Below are 16,253 nucleotides of genomic sequence, written 5' to 3'. Positions count from 1 at the left end.
GCTGTCGGCCTTCAGCTGGGATGGTCCTTATATTAAACCTTTACCGCAAACGTTGTGAAAGTGTATTATTCGTCACATCCACACTGACAAGGGTCTAGAAAAAAGTAAAGCAGAACCAGTAAGACATGAAAGAGGGTACCGATCCCGGCAAGGATGGCCAGGTCTGCCGGGGAAAGGAGGATCAGATGGGGCAGCCAGGGGCGCTGAGAGATTCAAGGGTAGTAATGCTTGAGTTGCGCTCTCGTCGATCGCACTTGTGCCTCGAGTCCACTGTAGGAACGAGCAAGGTGAGGGGCTGTTATCAAAGGTATGACCAACCCATCAAAGGAGCTCTCCCCTTCGTTTTTTTGCTCCCTTTGCGGATGGCTTAGGCCAGAGAGTGAAGGTATGGGTCCGAACCGCCAAAAGCCGGGCTTCTCCGATACTGGCACCGACGATCGGCAGCATCTTTCAAGCTGTCGCTTGTGGCGTGTTGTGAATATTGGTTGGATAATTTTGTGTTACGAACTCCTAAATGGAGATTTGTCCCTTGAGCACTATGTTTCTCTGGCACTCCAATCACCGTCTATAATCATCCACTCGACAACCAGAATACGAGTTTCCGTCACTCTTTTCTTTTCCGTCCATAATTACGCTATATATCAAAGCAAGAGTTCCAGCAGCGGAGCAACGAGACAGGACAGGCTGAGGAATAGCAGCAGCGAGTTCTATTTTATGTACCTGATGCCAACATTAAACCTTCAACTATATGGCTGTGTCTTTTGCTCGCCGACACCAGCGTTCACCTAGGTGTCCCCGTTTTGGTGATATCATCCCCGCGACCCCGTCCGATCTGGAAGCTCAGCTACAAGTCTTGAGCAGTGTGTACAACCTAAGAAACGGTTGGCGGCCGATAGTGGCATCTGATGGCCGGGAGAGTTGAGTGAGAATAATGTGCACTAATGATGGTAATCAAGGAGGACGAGTTCCGAACTTTTCTTAAGATGCATTCGTGTCTCCTACCGATGTACTTCCCGGTAACGAATGACACTGGCAGAGAATTTGGCTTCATGGTGAGGGTTCTCTCCAATGTCGTCAATTACCGCGATTCCCATGATTTGCCTTGTCCTTCTCCCGTCCCTGATGTGAGCCGTCCTCTATTTTCTATAGTGGACTACCTGTACTGCCGCAGCATGCTCACCATTTGGTGCACTTCAGTCCTTTGTGCATTAGGCTTCGAAGCTGCGAAATCTTGCTATAGAATAATACCAGTAATTTGCCGGCGCAATCAGAACATGAGCGGATTTCGTGTCAACAATCATTGCCTGTGATATCTCGAGCTCCAGTCTCGACTTGATGGTAACCATGAATACTGTCATACATTCCTATATCACATGTCGCGTTGTAGGTAGAATGAGAACAATTCACCAGCCCTTGGAGTGGTATCCATCGGTAGCCTCCTTGGAAAAGTATCGGTTCCAGCTGCTCGCGTTTACATCCTCGCTCTTCTTCATGCAAGACTTCTCTGGATACTGCTTCAGGTCGGCCACGCCGTGTGATGTATGTCGTCGCTTGAGGACGGCATTGGCTGTCGACGACTTCACCTGTCGTTCCCAGAGGAGGTGACGTCGAAGAGACTCGGTTAACTCAGTCCCCAACATGTTGCGACGAGTGGTGCGAGGTGACAGCGCAGCTTGAGGCTGGATGTGTTGGGGGCCGGTCATGATGGTCTGAGCGTTAGGCCTTGGTACATGAATAGGCTTGAGACCTGGAAGACGCTTACCCTTCATCATCAGGGGAGCCGCGTCAGAATCATGACGTGAAGCACCGAGCGACAGGCCATGGGCCGTACGAGATCGGAGAATGGCCGATGTCGAGTGGGAAGCGTGGTTACCAAGATTGCGGGCGCGATCATTCTCAGCAAACATGAGAGTAATAAGCGATCGTCGCGAGGTCAAGTTGGGCTTAGAGTCCACTCGCTGGAAGAACTTGTGGTCCATGCTGGATTTGCCGCTCTCCCCCATTGCGTCCTCCCAGTCTGAAGAGTCGTCATCGTCATCAATGGCACTCTCGTCGATGTAGTCGTCAGTATCCGAGTCTACAGCAGCTTCATCATCGATTGTTCGTGTCATGACGTTGTTACTGAACGAAGCCTGCTTCTTGCGTGCAGAGAGGAGCGGGTTAGGTCGAGATGAAGCCATGGCACTCTTCATGGAGCCGTCCTCTTCAGACGAGTCGCCGATCTGACACACGGGCTTCTTGATGATGGGGATGGAGGACTTGCTGTTGCCGAAGCTTTGGTCCTGCTCACTAGACGAACATGAGCCACCAAGCGCAAAGCGGGTGGGCTTCTTCGATTGCGCCACCTTGGCAGCAAGCGACGACTTGGGCTCGGGAATCGCGTCTGATGATTGAGCAGCGCCAGTAGTTCTAGAGATAGAAACTCGACGAGGATGGAAGCCGCGCACAAAAGTAGTGAGGGGAGGGCTTTGAGGGGAAGGCTTTGGTGAGCCCTCTGAAGCTGCAGTAGACTTCACAGGTGATTGAGAGTCGGAACCAGATCGCTCGCAAGCAGGAAGAACTGTCAAGGACTCCTTGGTAATAGGAGCAACAGGAGGAGGAGCCGACAGAAGACCGTTGTCCTCGACGATAGAAACAATCATCTCCCTAAAGTTACCAGAGCTGATGTGGCATCCACGCTTGCTTCCGGTACTTGCGTAAGAGTCTGTACGTCGTACACGAGGGCGGGCGACCTCAAGTGGTGCTGATACTGAAGTAAAATCGAGGGCCTCTTCGTCTACGAGAGACGCAACACTGTCAGATAGTTGAGGCAGATCAGATATACTCGACCCGGAAGAAATGTTCTGCGGAAGAGTCTCAGGGGTAGGAGCCGTCGTTTCCTCGTTGTAGACAACAAAGGTCTCTTTTTTCAGGATTGGCCAACTTCGCCAGCTGAAATTCTCTAGTCTTCGTCCATGTTCAATAGAGTCTCCACATCGAGAGAAGACTGGCATATTAGCACATGAGAAGTTAACGTATATAAGATCAACTTACCAGTCAACATGCTATACAGGTTAGTGAGATCGCCAGTGTTGACCTTGTAGATGGCATTCGCATCCACGGTCAAGAAGTGAGTATCTAGACCGAAGGGCATTGTAAATGAGAATTAAATAGTGTTTTGTTGATAATAGTGTAGTCGTAGAATGTGCAGTCGTCTACAAAAGGAGCGTCGGGAACAAGACAGGTTCAAAAATTAGGAACAAAATAATGTAGCAATGATGACTGACACAACAGCTAAACATGCTGGTATGCTGGGTACTCCCACTATATAAGCCAAACATGCCATACCGAGACACGTGGGTGTAAACCACCAGAAGCAAAAAAAAAAGATGTTAGATGTTGCCCCTTGCAAGTCAATGCATCCTCAATTGCTCAATCATGTCTCTTGGTGGGAGAAGCCAGAAGAGGGCTAGTTTCTAGCTCCATATTGACCTACCGGATAGGCTTCCCCGTCAACATGACACCATCTCAATAGCTTTAGCGAGCGCGGGAACGAGCTTTGATATCTTTGCGCACCACCCTGCATGAGCTGTTCCTTCATGCGGGCGACAGCAAGATTGATTGGCTAGACTATCACGGGGCAACGAAACCAACAAGCCGCGACGCTGTCAGGTATGGAGACTTGACACAGGTACTCTGCGTCAAATACGGTATTTAGGGTGCTTTAGCAATTCCTATGTCTATCGGTTCGCCATTCTATCCCCTTTCCAGGCGCCGTTGCCGCTTCGCGAGTAGCATCAACAGTCATAGAGGGGCCATATCAGCAGGCCCATCCCCACGTCCCGTGTCTTATTTTTGGGGGTTCCTATTGGAGGGGCGTGTGCGCTCAACACAAGACCTTCTACAATACACGTTTTTTCAGTTGGTCAGGGATCAATTCACGTCAATTCATATCAATCATCCAATGATCGTTTGAGTGTACTGGACATCTGGAGCATCCTTCTCAGCACAGTGGCCAAGTTTGGAACACCAACTGTCAGTTCTGAAGTCAATTGCAGCATAGAGACATGAATGAGTCGGCCCAACGAGATGCAGCTTCAACTAACAACTTGAAAACGTCGAAGAAAATGACTACGTGGTTCCTTTCAAACGACAGCGGGAGTCATGCTGGCTCCAACAGAAAAATTGATCCCGAGATGATGGTGAGCTGTGAAACTCCTGTGGTGGCTCGATCCATGCCTTCTACTCGACGCAGTAGCGTCTACGAGCCTGCTAAGTTGATGAAATGGCCAACAGCAAAGTTGGTGAGTCTTGTCCATGTGTCTCTCATGGATAAAATCCGGTTTGTTCATCGTTACGGATCGCAATCACGATTTTGGCTAGTGAGATCTGTCAAGGGCCCATATGAGGAAGTACTAGTAATTGCTGTTTAAATTACCTCATGAAAGGCACTGTGTATGTAACTCGAAACGGCCAACAATGCTTAACAGTCCCACACGCTAGTCTCGGTCAGCATCTCGGTTTCTCGATGGGGGCGACACACGCCATGAATCCCTGTCACGGCAAGCAGAGCTGGATAAGATAGTGGGGGTACTGTCATACCCGGCGCATGGTCGGTTACGAGGGATCTGCTCATGTTGGGGGCTAGAACCATGCTTTCCCCGGGACGCTAGCATCCAGCGCATCAGCCTTATTTCCGTTCCCTGGCGGGTAGGAGCGGTGGTTGATCAGGCACCCGCAATGAGATACCACAAGATTGCCCTCCACTTTGTAAAGATCTTCTGTGCACCACGGTCCGCAGGCGTTTCAAATGAAGGCGCAAGACCCATATTCGCCACACCAACTCTTGTGCGGGGGTCAGCCAAGCCACTGTTCAAGCCATATTGGTTCCTACATCGAGTTGGCTGGATGGAAGCAAACACTTTCTCGAGATTTGATACAGACATCAAGCAATCAATTAACAATACATTATACATAGCTTGCACATACCTGAATAGTCACTCCACCCGAATTTTTAGATAGGCATCGCAAAGTCTAATGCGTGTACACGATTGTCTGCTACAACGGAGCTCATCAGTCGATTGTGTTTCGGCCATTCCAGCACCCGATAACTTGACCACTTTGTCTAGTGAACATAGGTTTTTAACGTTATGTATTTCGATATTCTTTAACTCTCCAAATGAGACTCGTAGGAGATAGTAATTACGGCCGCTGAGTATGGCCTTCATGATAGATTAGGGCAAGATAAAAAGAAAGAAACAGAGAAGAACAACAGAAGTAACAAGATTTTCTTGTCACCAAGATTAACAGCAAGATCAGGACCCAAAACCATCCAAGAGGATTCCGAAGTCCGTATCAGATATAATTACCTAGGGAGGTGTAAGCTATGTGATTCGGCGCCGCTGGTTTGCTTTGTGGTGGCATTGCTCTGAGGGAGCTCTTCGTTTAGACCCGGCCCATGCAAACGAGTAACTCGCGAAGCTTGAATACGTAGAACCTTGGCTGGCCCCAGTTATAGGGCCTATGTTAGGTACTGCAGCAGACTTGATATAGGGGCTGACGCCACTGGTGAGTTCAGCAACCCCAGGAAGCGTACGAGGTGGCAGTTGGTATTGGGTTGGAGCTAAACGTGGCCCTGGTGCATACTCTGAGGGGTCAGGAAAAACAGCGGAAGGACGTGGGGGGCAGATCAGCGATTTTTGGCGTAAGCCATTCCGCTGTTTTTCTTTGCCACGAGGATACTGAACTTCGGCGGGATCAGGGATCGCAGGCAAAGGGTGCGGTAAAAGAATTGACTTTTGGCAGGTAGCCGATGGTAGCGTGTCTGTAGGCCTGCTGGGAAAGATCAATTCGCTAATCTGTCTCCACCTCCTCTGAGGAACAGGTTCCCGGTGACCATCTTGATCAAATTTCTTAGGAACATCAATGTCTTTCCATTTTTTCCGCTTAAAATCCATCCACACCCCGTCGTCAATAATGTAGTGTTTTTGCCAACGGAGCTTGTTCTTCTCCGTGGGGTTTTTCGTGCAGCTTTTCTCGTGAATGGCCATTGCCTTGGCTACAGCCTCTTCTCTTAAGTCGCAACAGACCTTTTGCAGACAGTCTTTGCACCAGTCCATAGGTGAATGGCAACGGTTAAGGTGCACACTTGGATATGTTAGTGAATTTACTATGATGAGGTGTTATCAGCACTACCTACTTGTGCTCCGATAAGTCGGGGAACGATTTATCGCAAAAGCTTGGGTGTTGAACCGCAACGACGCACGGGAAGCCATCATTTTGTAGTGAAGAGTGCTGCGAGTTAAGTTCCCTCGGTAAGGGTGAACTTAGAAAATTGTAGTTCCTATCAACATTAACTGCAGCCAGAGAGGAAGGGATGGCGCCTGTACGTCGGGCCATATCTGCTTCACCGAGCTGCCACTGCATAGCCTCCGCTGTTGGCCTTGGGACTGCCATCACTTCAGCAACTTCGGCCCGCATCTCTGATTTGGACCTACAGTCTTGTTAGTGCGTATCCTAGAAGTTTGGCTCAAGCATACTGCCTCCTTACCTCTCGTAGAGTCTAGCGGGTTTGTTCTTGAGCTCTTCGTCACATTCACTTCGTCCTTCGAGGTGCGCTTGGTAATGTTGGCGGCAGCCGGTAGCACTCCGGCCAGGCAGATGGTTTGAGATATTATCCCATGTGGTATTACATCGTCGAAGCTTGATGATAAGCGCATTTTCCTCCCGTGACCACTTGCCGCGCTTCTTCACGGGTGGCTGATCTGCAGCATGAGGAGGCATACCACGTCTGCCCGACATCTGTGTTGAAGCGACCCGTAGACCTGGCGATGCCTTGAGGGAGAATTGCTGATAAGTGAGAGCTGGAACACGCCGGGTCTGGTGAGGCGGCGAGACAAAAGGCTCATAAGATCCAGATGCCTTCAGAAGAGCGGCAAAATCCACCTCGACAGCCTGACCACCCACGATGGATGGCGGTAACTATGCCCGCAAGAGGCAGAGCGGAGATTCGCTCTTGAGATGGGCCAGCTCGGCGACTTTTGCTGGTTTTTCGGTTGAAGATGTGTAGGCTGCAGCGGTTTCGAGAAGCCTGGCACTACTTGAACTCGTTGTGTATCAGGGGCCGCGAATCTTTATGTCTTCTTCCACGGTTTAGATAGTTGAGTTGATTCCAGAGACGTCAACTGTGTTTGTGAGATCGAGATGAAGCAATAAGCTTGCTACGTCAAATCTTCAGAGAGTAGATCACTTGTGATGTCGGCGTCTTAGTGTCTATCAGCCATGTGGTATAGTAGTAGAGGTCCTCCCGTATTGAAACCTGTATGGCGGTGGGCAGCTGAGTTAAAGTATTGACGCGGTTGGGAACCGTTAGCATATAAGTGAGGCGTGTGTTCCCTGTCGAGACGAGCCTTCACACCCAGGGGTCGCTCTACCGCTCAGGTAGAGCCCAAACACACATCCAAGTTAGGCTAGCGTGGCGACGTTTCTGATTGAATTCGACCGTTGTGGCGGCCAGGGTTGAGTGCGTTACCCATCGCCCATCAGCACTTCACAGCGTCCCATTGTCCACTGCGGAAAGAGCATGGTTGATCGATGAACTACTGTAGTGTCGTTCAACATGCAAGAAGTCCCTTTTGCTCCACTCCATCCAGATCCTGGCCCAGATGAGATTGTTCGCTGGGTAAACACTAGAGGTATCCGTCACAGCCGCGGGCATCTCCATTTGCGGAGTCACATCTATTTCGCAACAAGCATGCCCACAGCCGCGCCGACTTTTACAATCCGCTAAGACTATAGAGATGGTGCAGGTTGTAAAGGCCATGAATACTATCTAACTGGGCTGACCTGGTTGGTACGTCGAGATCTCCCCGCATTTGCAAACTTAGTTTGCTAAAAATAAAGGAGGCCAATCCACTTCATCCAAAATTGCCGGGGTGGACTTGCGCTATGACGAATCGAGGATGAACAGTCCCAGATTTCCTTACCCTATACATGCCGTCTATTTCTGTGCACTGGTCTGCTGCAAGGTTTGATCTCAAGCTGTCAGTACCAAAGTGCATGCCGAATTGCCCTGGCTGATTGATCCCTTCGGGGGCGACGACTACGAAACAAGGTTTAGCCGGAAAACACGTCCCCGCTTTCGCCAAATGGAGATCGACAAGCAAGCGAGCGAGCGAGCGTTCCTCTCCCATCTTTTGTTTTCGCGCGCACGCAACCACAATCATTCTTTCGCTGGCCTTCCATTACATCGCGCTCAGTCTCCCGAATCGTCCTCGAACGGCATCAAGACGCGACCGATCAGTACCCCCTCACGCAGGCATTCGTTAACGAACGATACGCCGATGCGACGAAAACGCTTCTATACCCAGCTGATTGAGATGATGGCTCATCCCGTGTGGTGCTTCATGCTCGACAATAGCACCCACGGTTCCGAGGATGTGATAACACTGGGCTGCCATAGGGGACACATGTCATATATTCCTCCTAGAACTGTTAGAGCCCTGTTAACACCACTACTACACTTCCCACCATTTTGGCGCCCAAAATTCTTGACCCTAGCGAAGCGCTAACAGCGGGTGTGGAGGAAAAATAGTCATGTTCTTATGTTATGTATATTTTTCGTCCCGGGGGCCGTAGGCCCCAAAAAGTCTCCTAATGGAGCACAGGACGTGCTAAGCTAAACTATCTACAGTCGCTGCCGTGCTGATTCTCGCTCGGATCATCTGCAAGGCCTCTTGGGATCGGAGCCGTATACATGCTCGAGCGTTTTGTACTCATTACCTCCAAAAGGCACCTCTCTACTCGTAGCCAACTCTACAGTAGTTGTCGTTTGAAGCACGTCCCATGGACATCAATACAGTTGATCTCAGCAGAGCTTCCCTCCCAGCAATGCTTCTATCTAGTTCATCCAGCATATCATCAGCACAAAGGCGCTATACTTTCAAGAGGGCATCCCGTCAGCGGGAACTATTCCTCTCCAGCCTAGAATTCTCTTGTACAGATAGATCAAGAAGCTTTCCATACCCTGAGACAGGAAGTCCATGATCCCCTAAGATCGCCAGTAGCTGCAACCCTAGAACCGTGCATCCTTGGGATAAACCCTTGCAGGAGAAACCCCCAAGGCGGCTACAACGCTGCTCTGTGGGACGAGGTAGTCGCCTCATTCCACGGTCTCCAGGCAAGCTCTGTACCATTCGACCCGGCGGTTTTGTCAAGTGGTCTCAGCCAGTGAGACAAATTGTCGAAGCCCGGTTGCGTTCCGGGCAGCAGAGTTCGGTCGTACGGGGGACAATCGAGGGCGCTGAGCCCGGATTGTCGAAGGCTCGCGAAGCCGGAATGTCGGGGTAAGGAGAAGCCGCAAACAACACGTAAGAAGTAGCGCCCGAAGGTGATGTCAAGAGCTCGCGAAGCTCAATGTCGTTGCAGGCACTCGTCACGAAGAAAGGTCAACTCTCTGAATCCCTTTCTTCAGGCAGCTGTTAGGGCCCCGCTAGCCCCACAGCTGCCTTTGCTGCCATTTTGGCCTGCAAAAGCTTTCTGCCCTAGCAGCGCGCTAACAGCGGGTGCCAGGAAAAAGTTTTTACAGGAGAGAGCTTATATCTCGATGGTATTGGGAGCAGGCAGTGTCGTGTAGGGTAGTCGAGGCGTCGTGCGTGGCAGTCTTTGGCTGACATGACGTCATGGTCGATAATAACAATTACCTTCTGCAAGCAAGTTAGTAACAGGTGTCCCGGTTAACTTACGTGAATGCATGTTTACTTCAAGGTTCGCTTTTAATGCACAAAGGCTCGTGCCGGACCGTGCATACCTCATTGATTCTTAACATGTGAATATTTGAGAACCGCCAGTCGCCAATGACACATTGCCTAACGAAGTTACTGCGCCAGTGAGGTATTTTTGCCTTTTTTACCTACTGGTTTGTCTAGATGGAATGGGATCATTGGGAGCGATGTGCTGTCGAAAGTGTGCGTCAACAAAGGGCTAGGGTATTTGCTTCGCTTAGTTGTCCTAATGTGGCCTAGATGATATTGCTCTTTCGTGGACGCTGATAGTGTTGTAATAGATCTTTAGATAAGTACGTCATCAGATTCCCACTTTCCTTTGTTAGTGCACTAACAAAGGAAAAGAACGATCGAAGTAGTGGTGTAGCATAGTCAGGAGGTGACATGATCATTGGCTGACATGATGCATGGCCTGTGATAAGCCAGGATATGAGGCAATTCCTGCATGGCTGCATCAACCAGATGCTTAAGCCGATCACCCGTTTCTGTCATGATATGCAAGCAATCCCGTGCTGCTTGGGAGATGTCATACCCTAAGTTTGATGACACGTGCCGACCCGGCTACCGTGAATTACCCCTCCTCCCATCGGTTGATAAAATTTCGTCTTCCTTATTTAGCCATGGTACTCTCGAGCGCCCCTCTCATGCTGCCATCAAACTCGCCACAGCGGGATTTTTCTCCTCCAGTGCTACACTGCTTTTTCACCTTGCGACATCTTAAATCGGAATTTTCTTACTTGAATCCCCGCGGCTCGACATTGCCGGAAAGTCTGAACCTGCATTTATCTCTCTTCCACCTCCCACCCCCCTCCACCTTTTTCTTTTTGCTCGTCGCGCGCATCTGATGAGGCAATGTCGACCATGGCCAGCATCACTCGACAAGTCCCTGGATTAAACTGTCCTGTTACAGCAGATACTTTTTGCAAGAGTCGTAAGATGCACGTCACTGTGATACCCAAGCGTTCAAGAAGGCGATTTAACCATAAGTATAGATATAATTGCAACACCGAGGACACTAGTCGCACATCGATCGAGGCTCACCTCCCAAACCTTCAGAAAATATTTGTCAATCACAAAGTCTATAAGAAGTTTGCAATTCACTCGAGACATGGGCATTTTAAGTTGGACGAAGATCGAATATTACTCGGAACGACTTCTACTGCACCTTTATGCCGTTGGACTCAACAACGGAGCATTGACGATGTTGACCCCGGTAACATTCACGGACACATCTTTGTAGTTCATGATGGCGAGCTTATCCCATATGAGTACCATGAGGGTTGTTATAAAGAAAATATTCCCGAAAGATTCCTCGATGATTTCATCAAATACATACTCATAAACTCGCTCTGTTCCGAGGTTGCTCTCCAAGTCCTACTCCCTGAGTTCCAAGATCAACTCATGTCAGAAATTGCCTTCGAGGATCAGACAATCATGGTGGATGCTGAATATCTGAACGGTTTGGAACCCGGAAATACTACTTGTTGGATATTTTCTCCTCGGGGGTACACGGCGGGGGAAACGCATGCCATGAATCCAAGTGGCCGCCATGAAAAATACAACGTGGGTGCACCTCTTCCAGATGGGGTGAAAGGCGTTTGTAGGACGCTCGTTGATCGAAACTTATTGCGCCCCAACTGCTTGACCGCTTAGTCGAAAGCATCCCTGTTTCATATTGTCAGGTTTGCTGTAACACCCAGATTGGCTTCACAGTACGTTGCTCGGCTACCTCAGTGCCTAACGTTCGTTCTGCCCATATTGTGAAGAAGGAACCTTTGGATGAGTCCGGGGCTGATTCCGAGGATGGATTTTTGGGAGGCCGCAGAACGGTCAGGATGATTGCGGTGACAAGATCAGATTTAAACACCAAGTCTATGAGACTCAATTTATGCAACTCGTAGACGTCTCCTTCCGGCTCCGGGTCTATACATTGGTAAGCACACCTCAACCAAGACATATTTTATACAGAGGGGGATCTCAATACATCTTACCTTTGGTTGATTGCTTGTCAATTTCTCTGTCATTCTTGTTATTTGGCTTGTCATTATGTTTTTCAACATCCTCTGATTGTGTCAGCCGCTGGTTGTTCTCTGAGATGGAACAGCCATGACCATGGCTAGGTTCTGGTCTCTGTCTCAAGGGACGCTCGGCAAATTCAGGTTTGACTTGTTCCCCGTCATCTCTACCATGCTTCCTGTTTGTTCGTGGCTCTGTTTCTGCAAGACCCTGCAACTGGTTCAAGCCTGGTTCTTTAGTTAATGATCAAGCAGCGTGCTGGTATCTCCTTACCGCTCTGCCAATCGGGATTCCCTGAAACACGTGTAATCATTTTTTGTAAAATCCCGTTTCGTATAGTCTTGTGACTGAAAACTACAGTCAAATGATAATACTTTGTAAGCGTCGGGTACAGAGTGACGATGGCATTGTAGATACTTATATCTATATCTTTTGCTTCTGGACACGATAGCCCAACTAGCACCGTGAGGTTGAAGTCGAATTCCTTCAACTTATCGATGACATATTGTCGTTTCCTGTTGCCTTTTTCATTGCCAAAAAGGAATTTCAGGTATGAATGTAAATTTTGGATGAGACTGCCACAACCTATGCCGCTTTCAATTGCCTTGATCGTACTTTTCCAGCCTCGAACAACATCTGCTTCAATGGATAACGAGCGCATCCGAGAGCAAATATTTTTCAAGTCCAAGTCTGAATTAAAATCCAGAACTCGATCTCGGGTATAATCCAGGAGCATCAAACAACCAGATTCTTGTTGAGACATGATAATAAGAGATTCGGCGGGTCCAGAAATTCAGCGGGACGGACGAGAAATCCAGCGGGATGAGAAATTCAGCGGGGCAAGATATTCAGCGGGACGAGAAATTCAGCGGGACGAGAAATTCAGCAGGATGAGAAATTCAGCGGGATGAGAAATTCGGCGGGTCAAGAAATTCAGCGGGGCAAGAAATTCAGCGGGACGAGAAATTCAGCGGGACGAGAAATTCAGCGGGACGAGAAATTCGGCGGGTCAAGAAATTCAGCGGGGCAAGAAATTCAGCGGGACGAGAAATTCAGCGGGACGAGAAATTCAGCGGGACGAGAAATTCGGCGGGTCAAGAAATTCAGCGGGGCAAGAAATTCAGCGGGGCAAGAAATTCAGCGGGACGAGAAATTCGGCGGACCTATTTAATCTTAGAACGTACCTCCGATCAGCCTAATGCAAATCGGGGACTAGCGCCCCCCACAACGAACTTCAAGGCGCGTAGTTCATGAGATCTTTGTTCAGGAACTCTAGATGTTTTCTATGTGTGGTATACTTATATTAACAATGAGGAGAAACAGATCAAGACAAGACCAGAAGCGTATTGTATGTAATTTAAGAGCCTCGGTAGAAGCAAAGGATATATACGGTAGCGTGAACCATCTTTTGGGCGCTCTCTCTAGATCCCTGCTAATGAAAGGTACGCAATGCAGGTTCGAGAGAGCGAAGTAGTTGCAGGGTACGAGAGAACGAAATGCAGTCAATGGCTGGCTGGTTGGGGGACGGGTTGGGATGTCCCAACAGCCTCGTTTGAACAGAGCCGGGTTTGCTCGAGGGGAGTGCGAATAGAATCTTCATGTCTGGTTATCGTAGCCTCACCGCTATGCAGGGGGCATGGCAGCCCTTTGAATACCGGTTGTCGAAAAGCAAAGTTGGTCGCATGTGGCTAGAACTCTGAGAAAGCATTGTTGTCTTGCCCTCAAGCACCTCCTCAAGCACTTCCTCCTCAAGCACTTCCTCAAGCACTTCCTCAAGCACTTCCTCAAGCACTTCCTCAAGCACCTCCTCAAGCACTTCCTCAAGCACCTCCTCAAGCACTTCCTCAAGCACTTCCTCACTAAGCACCCTGATAACCTAGGTCTAGCCCAGCTACACCTATGCTATTAACAAATATCACCAATGAGCGCCCGACCCAAATTACTGTCACTGGCCCAGAGGACGCACATTTAGCTGTTGAGAGACAACCCGGGATCTGTAAATGGAACCATAAGGAACCGAAATCGGAATCAGACATAGGCAGGCATGTGCGCCAAGCTCATCATTTCAGTAGAGCCCGCAAGGCACAGGATGCAGAAATTTGCCCCCATTGCAAAAAATCGCATTCAAAAAAGAACCAGTGGAGATGCCGCCCGAAGACTGGAAAACAAGGAGAGCAATTCCCAGTTGCTAGCCAACCTTTAAATGCAACTTATCCCTACAATACCCCCCAAGAATATAAAGAATGGAAAAAGAAGGCTCTGGAAGATCTCAAGAGCAGATTCTGCGCTGGCGAAGAAGCAATCACCCATGGTGAACAAACTGCCAAGAATCTTTATTCTCATCTGGTTGTCGCTTCACACCCCAACACAGATGAAAGCCAAGGCGATATAGAAATCCGTTTTTGCACCAGCGATGAGGATTGCGAAAAGGCTGTGATCGATAGCAAGGTTCCAATCATCGCTGAAAATCAGCAGCCTCTTCAATGGAAATCAGACGAACTACCTATCAAAGAAACATTCGATCAGTGGAGACATGATGAAGATCTCATGGTATATGTGCAGCCCTCAAGCCGTCCCAGACTAAAAGAATCCTACGAAAAGCGCACGATAAGGGAGGTCGCTGAGAAATTTCTAACTGACGGGACGCCCAAGGACCCATGGAATTTGCTAGATTGTCGATGCCCGTTCCCAAACGTTCACCCGAAGTTCCTAGTATCCTATCACTGTCGATTGCTTCATTTCATTCAAGATGGTAGCCTTAAAAACAAATCCGCTCAAAGAGACGCTGCATCAACGGTTGAGGTGTGGCAGTATAAAATGTTTGAGAAAGGCATGCTTATAGGCCAGGCGGGGGCGAATTCCGACTTTCATATTGACAGCAACGGTTGGGGCACCTGGATCACAGTTCAGCAAGGGAAGTTGGGATTTTTGTTCATGGCTAATTTCTCGAAGGAAGACAGAGAGGCTTGGAGAAAGGACCGTGGGTATAATAACGGCAAAGTTCGGTACGTGGTTTTGAGACCAAAGCAGACCATCTGGTTCCCGCCCGGGACCGTACATGCTGTTGTTCGATTAGAAGTCACGGTTTCCATAACCGGCCACATTCTGAGATCGTGTGATATCACGATTTGGTTGGAGGTGTTGGAGACACAGCGCGACGACCCTAAGATAACCAACGAATATATGAAGGATGAAAACACTTTGCGTATGCTGGATAGCGCTCTTAATATAATTAAGAAACGAATACAGCATGGCGACGTTGATGCGATTGGAGGATCAGAAGAAACCAAAAGAAATGTAGCAACGATAGAGGTGAGATTGCATCCTGACTTGATGATGGGTGTTACTAACTTGAATGCAGATACTAATTAAGGTAATTGAGCGTAAAAAGAGGAATAAAAGAAAGAGAAGGTAAATAGAGAAGAGATGATGGGAATTCAAGGCCAAGTGCAATTGGTGAGGTTAGTGATTAGATTTAGGGCAATGTGAAGTCAAAAATTTGAGAAATGAAATTACTGAAGAACATTGAGCTGCGGATGGACAAGAGCAACAATAAGAAGTTCAAAGCGCGAATTGCCATTGGTACAGGCCAGGAGTCAACCTATTGGAAGCGACTACGGTCAAAAGTCTTGTTGTAATGGTGTACGAGATGGCATCAGAAGAGGCTCATGGACGATTGGTGCTGAACGTTCTTGTCTCTTGTATCTGTGTTCAGCAGATGACTTTTTGATAATACTCAGTGCATGTAGTACCTGGCAACGATTTGATTCAGCTACATGAACGTACTAGTATAGATACATGTTCTTATTTGGGAGAGCGAGAAGCTATTTCGCGCGATTATATATGCGCCGAAACAAATCTCCAACTTGAAGAAAACATACAAAGCGATTGCGTAGATCCAGAAGACGGAGTATCGAGTCTGGAGAATATTGATTCTTTTGTACCGTCTGCAATCACGTTAGATGGTTTCTTATAATACTTGCTGATATACTTGCGGGCAGAAAAGATCCAATAAGACTTGAAAGGCGATTTCTTTCTGACGTTCACCGAGTGTCGTCAACTGTGAATGATTAAGATCAATGTAAAAGTCAGAACGGGCTTGCCCACCTCATTATTGAAATTACTCCCAACCTCGTAGTCACTTGCTTCGGTATAAATATCACTTGTATCTTCGTCTAGACTCCCGACAAGGCCTACTTTTTCGAACAAATTTATAAAGATCATGATAGGATGCTATGTCAGTATGAGACGATTCCCATGTCTAATACATCAAGAGAGTAAGATAGATTCCGGGAGGAGGTAGCCACAGTTTTTTTTATTAAAAAAAGAAGCCGCTCTGTCAGAGGATCTTGGAAGGGGAAAAGCATCCAAGATTGTGCTAAACGTGGAATTGATATGATGGCCAGATTCATGTCCATCTCGCGTGGGGTTTACACCAACGTCTGAGATGTTGCTCAATCGAAATTGGCTAGTGCG

The 16,253-nt window shown here is 48.4% G+C and overlaps 6 protein-coding genes across 8 annotated transcripts; 3 read left to right on the top strand and 3 right to left on the bottom strand.

Annotated features, from left to right (window-relative positions):
• Window positions 1-1,403: 1,403 nt before the first annotated feature.
• FOXG_06930 (uncharacterized protein) lies at window positions 1,404-3,133 on the bottom strand (the record flags this gene model as incomplete). Its single annotated transcript, XM_018385570.1, has 2 exons — window positions 1,404-2,986; window positions 3,034-3,133. 2 exons carry the CDS (start codon window positions 3,131-3,133, stop codon window positions 1,404-1,406), a joined length of 1,683 nt encoding a protein of 560 aa, XP_018243007.1.
• A 2,230-nt stretch (window positions 3,134-5,363) lies between these two features.
• Window positions 5,364-6,780, bottom strand: FOXG_06929 (uncharacterized protein; the record flags this gene model as incomplete). Its single annotated transcript, XM_018385569.1, has 3 exons — window positions 5,364-6,126; window positions 6,179-6,472; window positions 6,530-6,780. The coding sequence occupies 3 exons, from the start codon at window positions 6,778-6,780 to the stop codon at window positions 5,364-5,366; spliced, it is 1,308 nt and encodes a 435-aa protein (XP_018243006.1).
• A 1,222-nt stretch (window positions 6,781-8,002) lies between these two features.
• Window positions 8,003-9,249, top strand: FOXG_19467 (uncharacterized protein). The gene is made up of 2 exons (XM_018399683.1): window positions 8,003-8,589; window positions 8,672-9,249. Exon 1 carries the CDS (start codon window positions 8,127-8,129, stop codon window positions 8,547-8,549), a length of 423 nt encoding a protein of 140 aa, XP_018243005.1. The 5' UTR covers window positions 8,003-8,126; the 3' UTR covers window positions 8,550-8,589; window positions 8,672-9,249.
• A 990-nt stretch (window positions 9,250-10,239) lies between these two features.
• On the bottom strand, window positions 10,240-12,806 carry FOXG_19465 (uncharacterized protein). Of its 3 annotated transcripts, XM_018399680.1 has the most exons (4): window positions 12,195-12,621; window positions 12,051-12,131; window positions 11,753-12,004; window positions 11,000-11,684 (listed from the first exon to the last, which is right to left on the bottom strand). In XM_018399680.1, exons 1-4 carry the CDS (start codon window positions 12,538-12,540, stop codon window positions 11,440-11,442), a joined length of 924 nt encoding a protein of 307 aa, XP_018243002.1. In that variant the 5' UTR covers window positions 12,541-12,621; the 3' UTR covers window positions 11,000-11,439. The 3 variants fall into 3 exon arrangements, with proteins under 3 accessions (XP_018243001.1, XP_018243003.1, XP_018243002.1); XM_018399679.1 differs by having other exon boundaries at window positions 10,240-11,684; window positions 12,051-12,806; XM_018399681.1 differs by having other exon boundaries at window positions 10,240-12,004; window positions 12,051-12,806.
• FOXG_19466 (uncharacterized protein) lies at window positions 10,240-12,806 on the top strand. The gene is made up of 2 exons (XM_018399682.1): window positions 10,240-10,699; window positions 10,754-12,806. Exons 1-2 carry the CDS (start codon window positions 10,614-10,616, stop codon window positions 11,412-11,414), a joined length of 747 nt encoding a protein of 248 aa, XP_018243004.1. The 5' UTR covers window positions 10,240-10,613; the 3' UTR covers window positions 11,415-12,806.
• A 280-nt stretch (window positions 12,807-13,086) lies between these two features.
• Window positions 13,087-15,145, top strand: FOXG_06928 (uncharacterized protein; the record flags this gene model as incomplete). Its single annotated transcript, XM_018385568.1, has 4 exons — window positions 13,087-13,125; window positions 13,504-13,657; window positions 14,011-14,782; window positions 15,139-15,145. The coding sequence occupies 4 exons, from the start codon at window positions 13,087-13,089 to the stop codon at window positions 15,143-15,145; spliced, it is 972 nt and encodes a 323-aa protein (XP_018243000.1).
• Between the last annotated feature and the right edge of the window lie 1,108 nt (window positions 15,146-16,253).

Source organism: Fusarium oxysporum, chromosome 3 (assembly GCF_000149955.1).
Source record: "Fusarium oxysporum f. sp. lycopersici 4287 chromosome 3, whole genome shotgun sequence".
Lineage (NCBI taxonomy): Eukaryota > Fungi > Ascomycota > Sordariomycetes > Hypocreales > Nectriaceae > Fusarium > Fusarium oxysporum.
This window is presented reverse-complemented; position numbering and strand designations above follow the sequence as displayed.

Coding starts and splice junctions, on each gene's coding strand:
- FOXG_19467 (XM_018399683.1), top strand. CDS start 8,127: ATGGAGATCGACAAGCAAGCGAGCGAGCGAGCGTTCCTCTCCCATCTT.
- FOXG_19466 (XM_018399682.1), top strand. CDS start 10,614: ATGTCGACCATGGCCAGCATCACTCGACAAGTCCCTGGATTAAACTGT. Junction 10,700..10,753: donor TTTTGCAAGAGTCGTAAGAT/GCACGTCACTGT, acceptor CCATAAGTATAG/ATATAATTGCAACACCGAGG.
- FOXG_19465 (XM_018399679.1), bottom strand. CDS start 12,540: ATGTCTCAACAAGAATCTGGTTGTTTGATGCTCCTGGATTATACCCGA. Junction 12,005..12,050: donor GAATCCCGATTGGCAGAGCG/GTAAGGAGATAC, acceptor CTAAAGAACCAG/GCTTGAACCAGTTGCAGGGT. Junction 11,685..11,752: donor TGACAAGCAATCAACCAAAG/GTAAGATGTATT, acceptor ACCAATGTATAG/ACCCGGAGCCGGAAGGAGAC.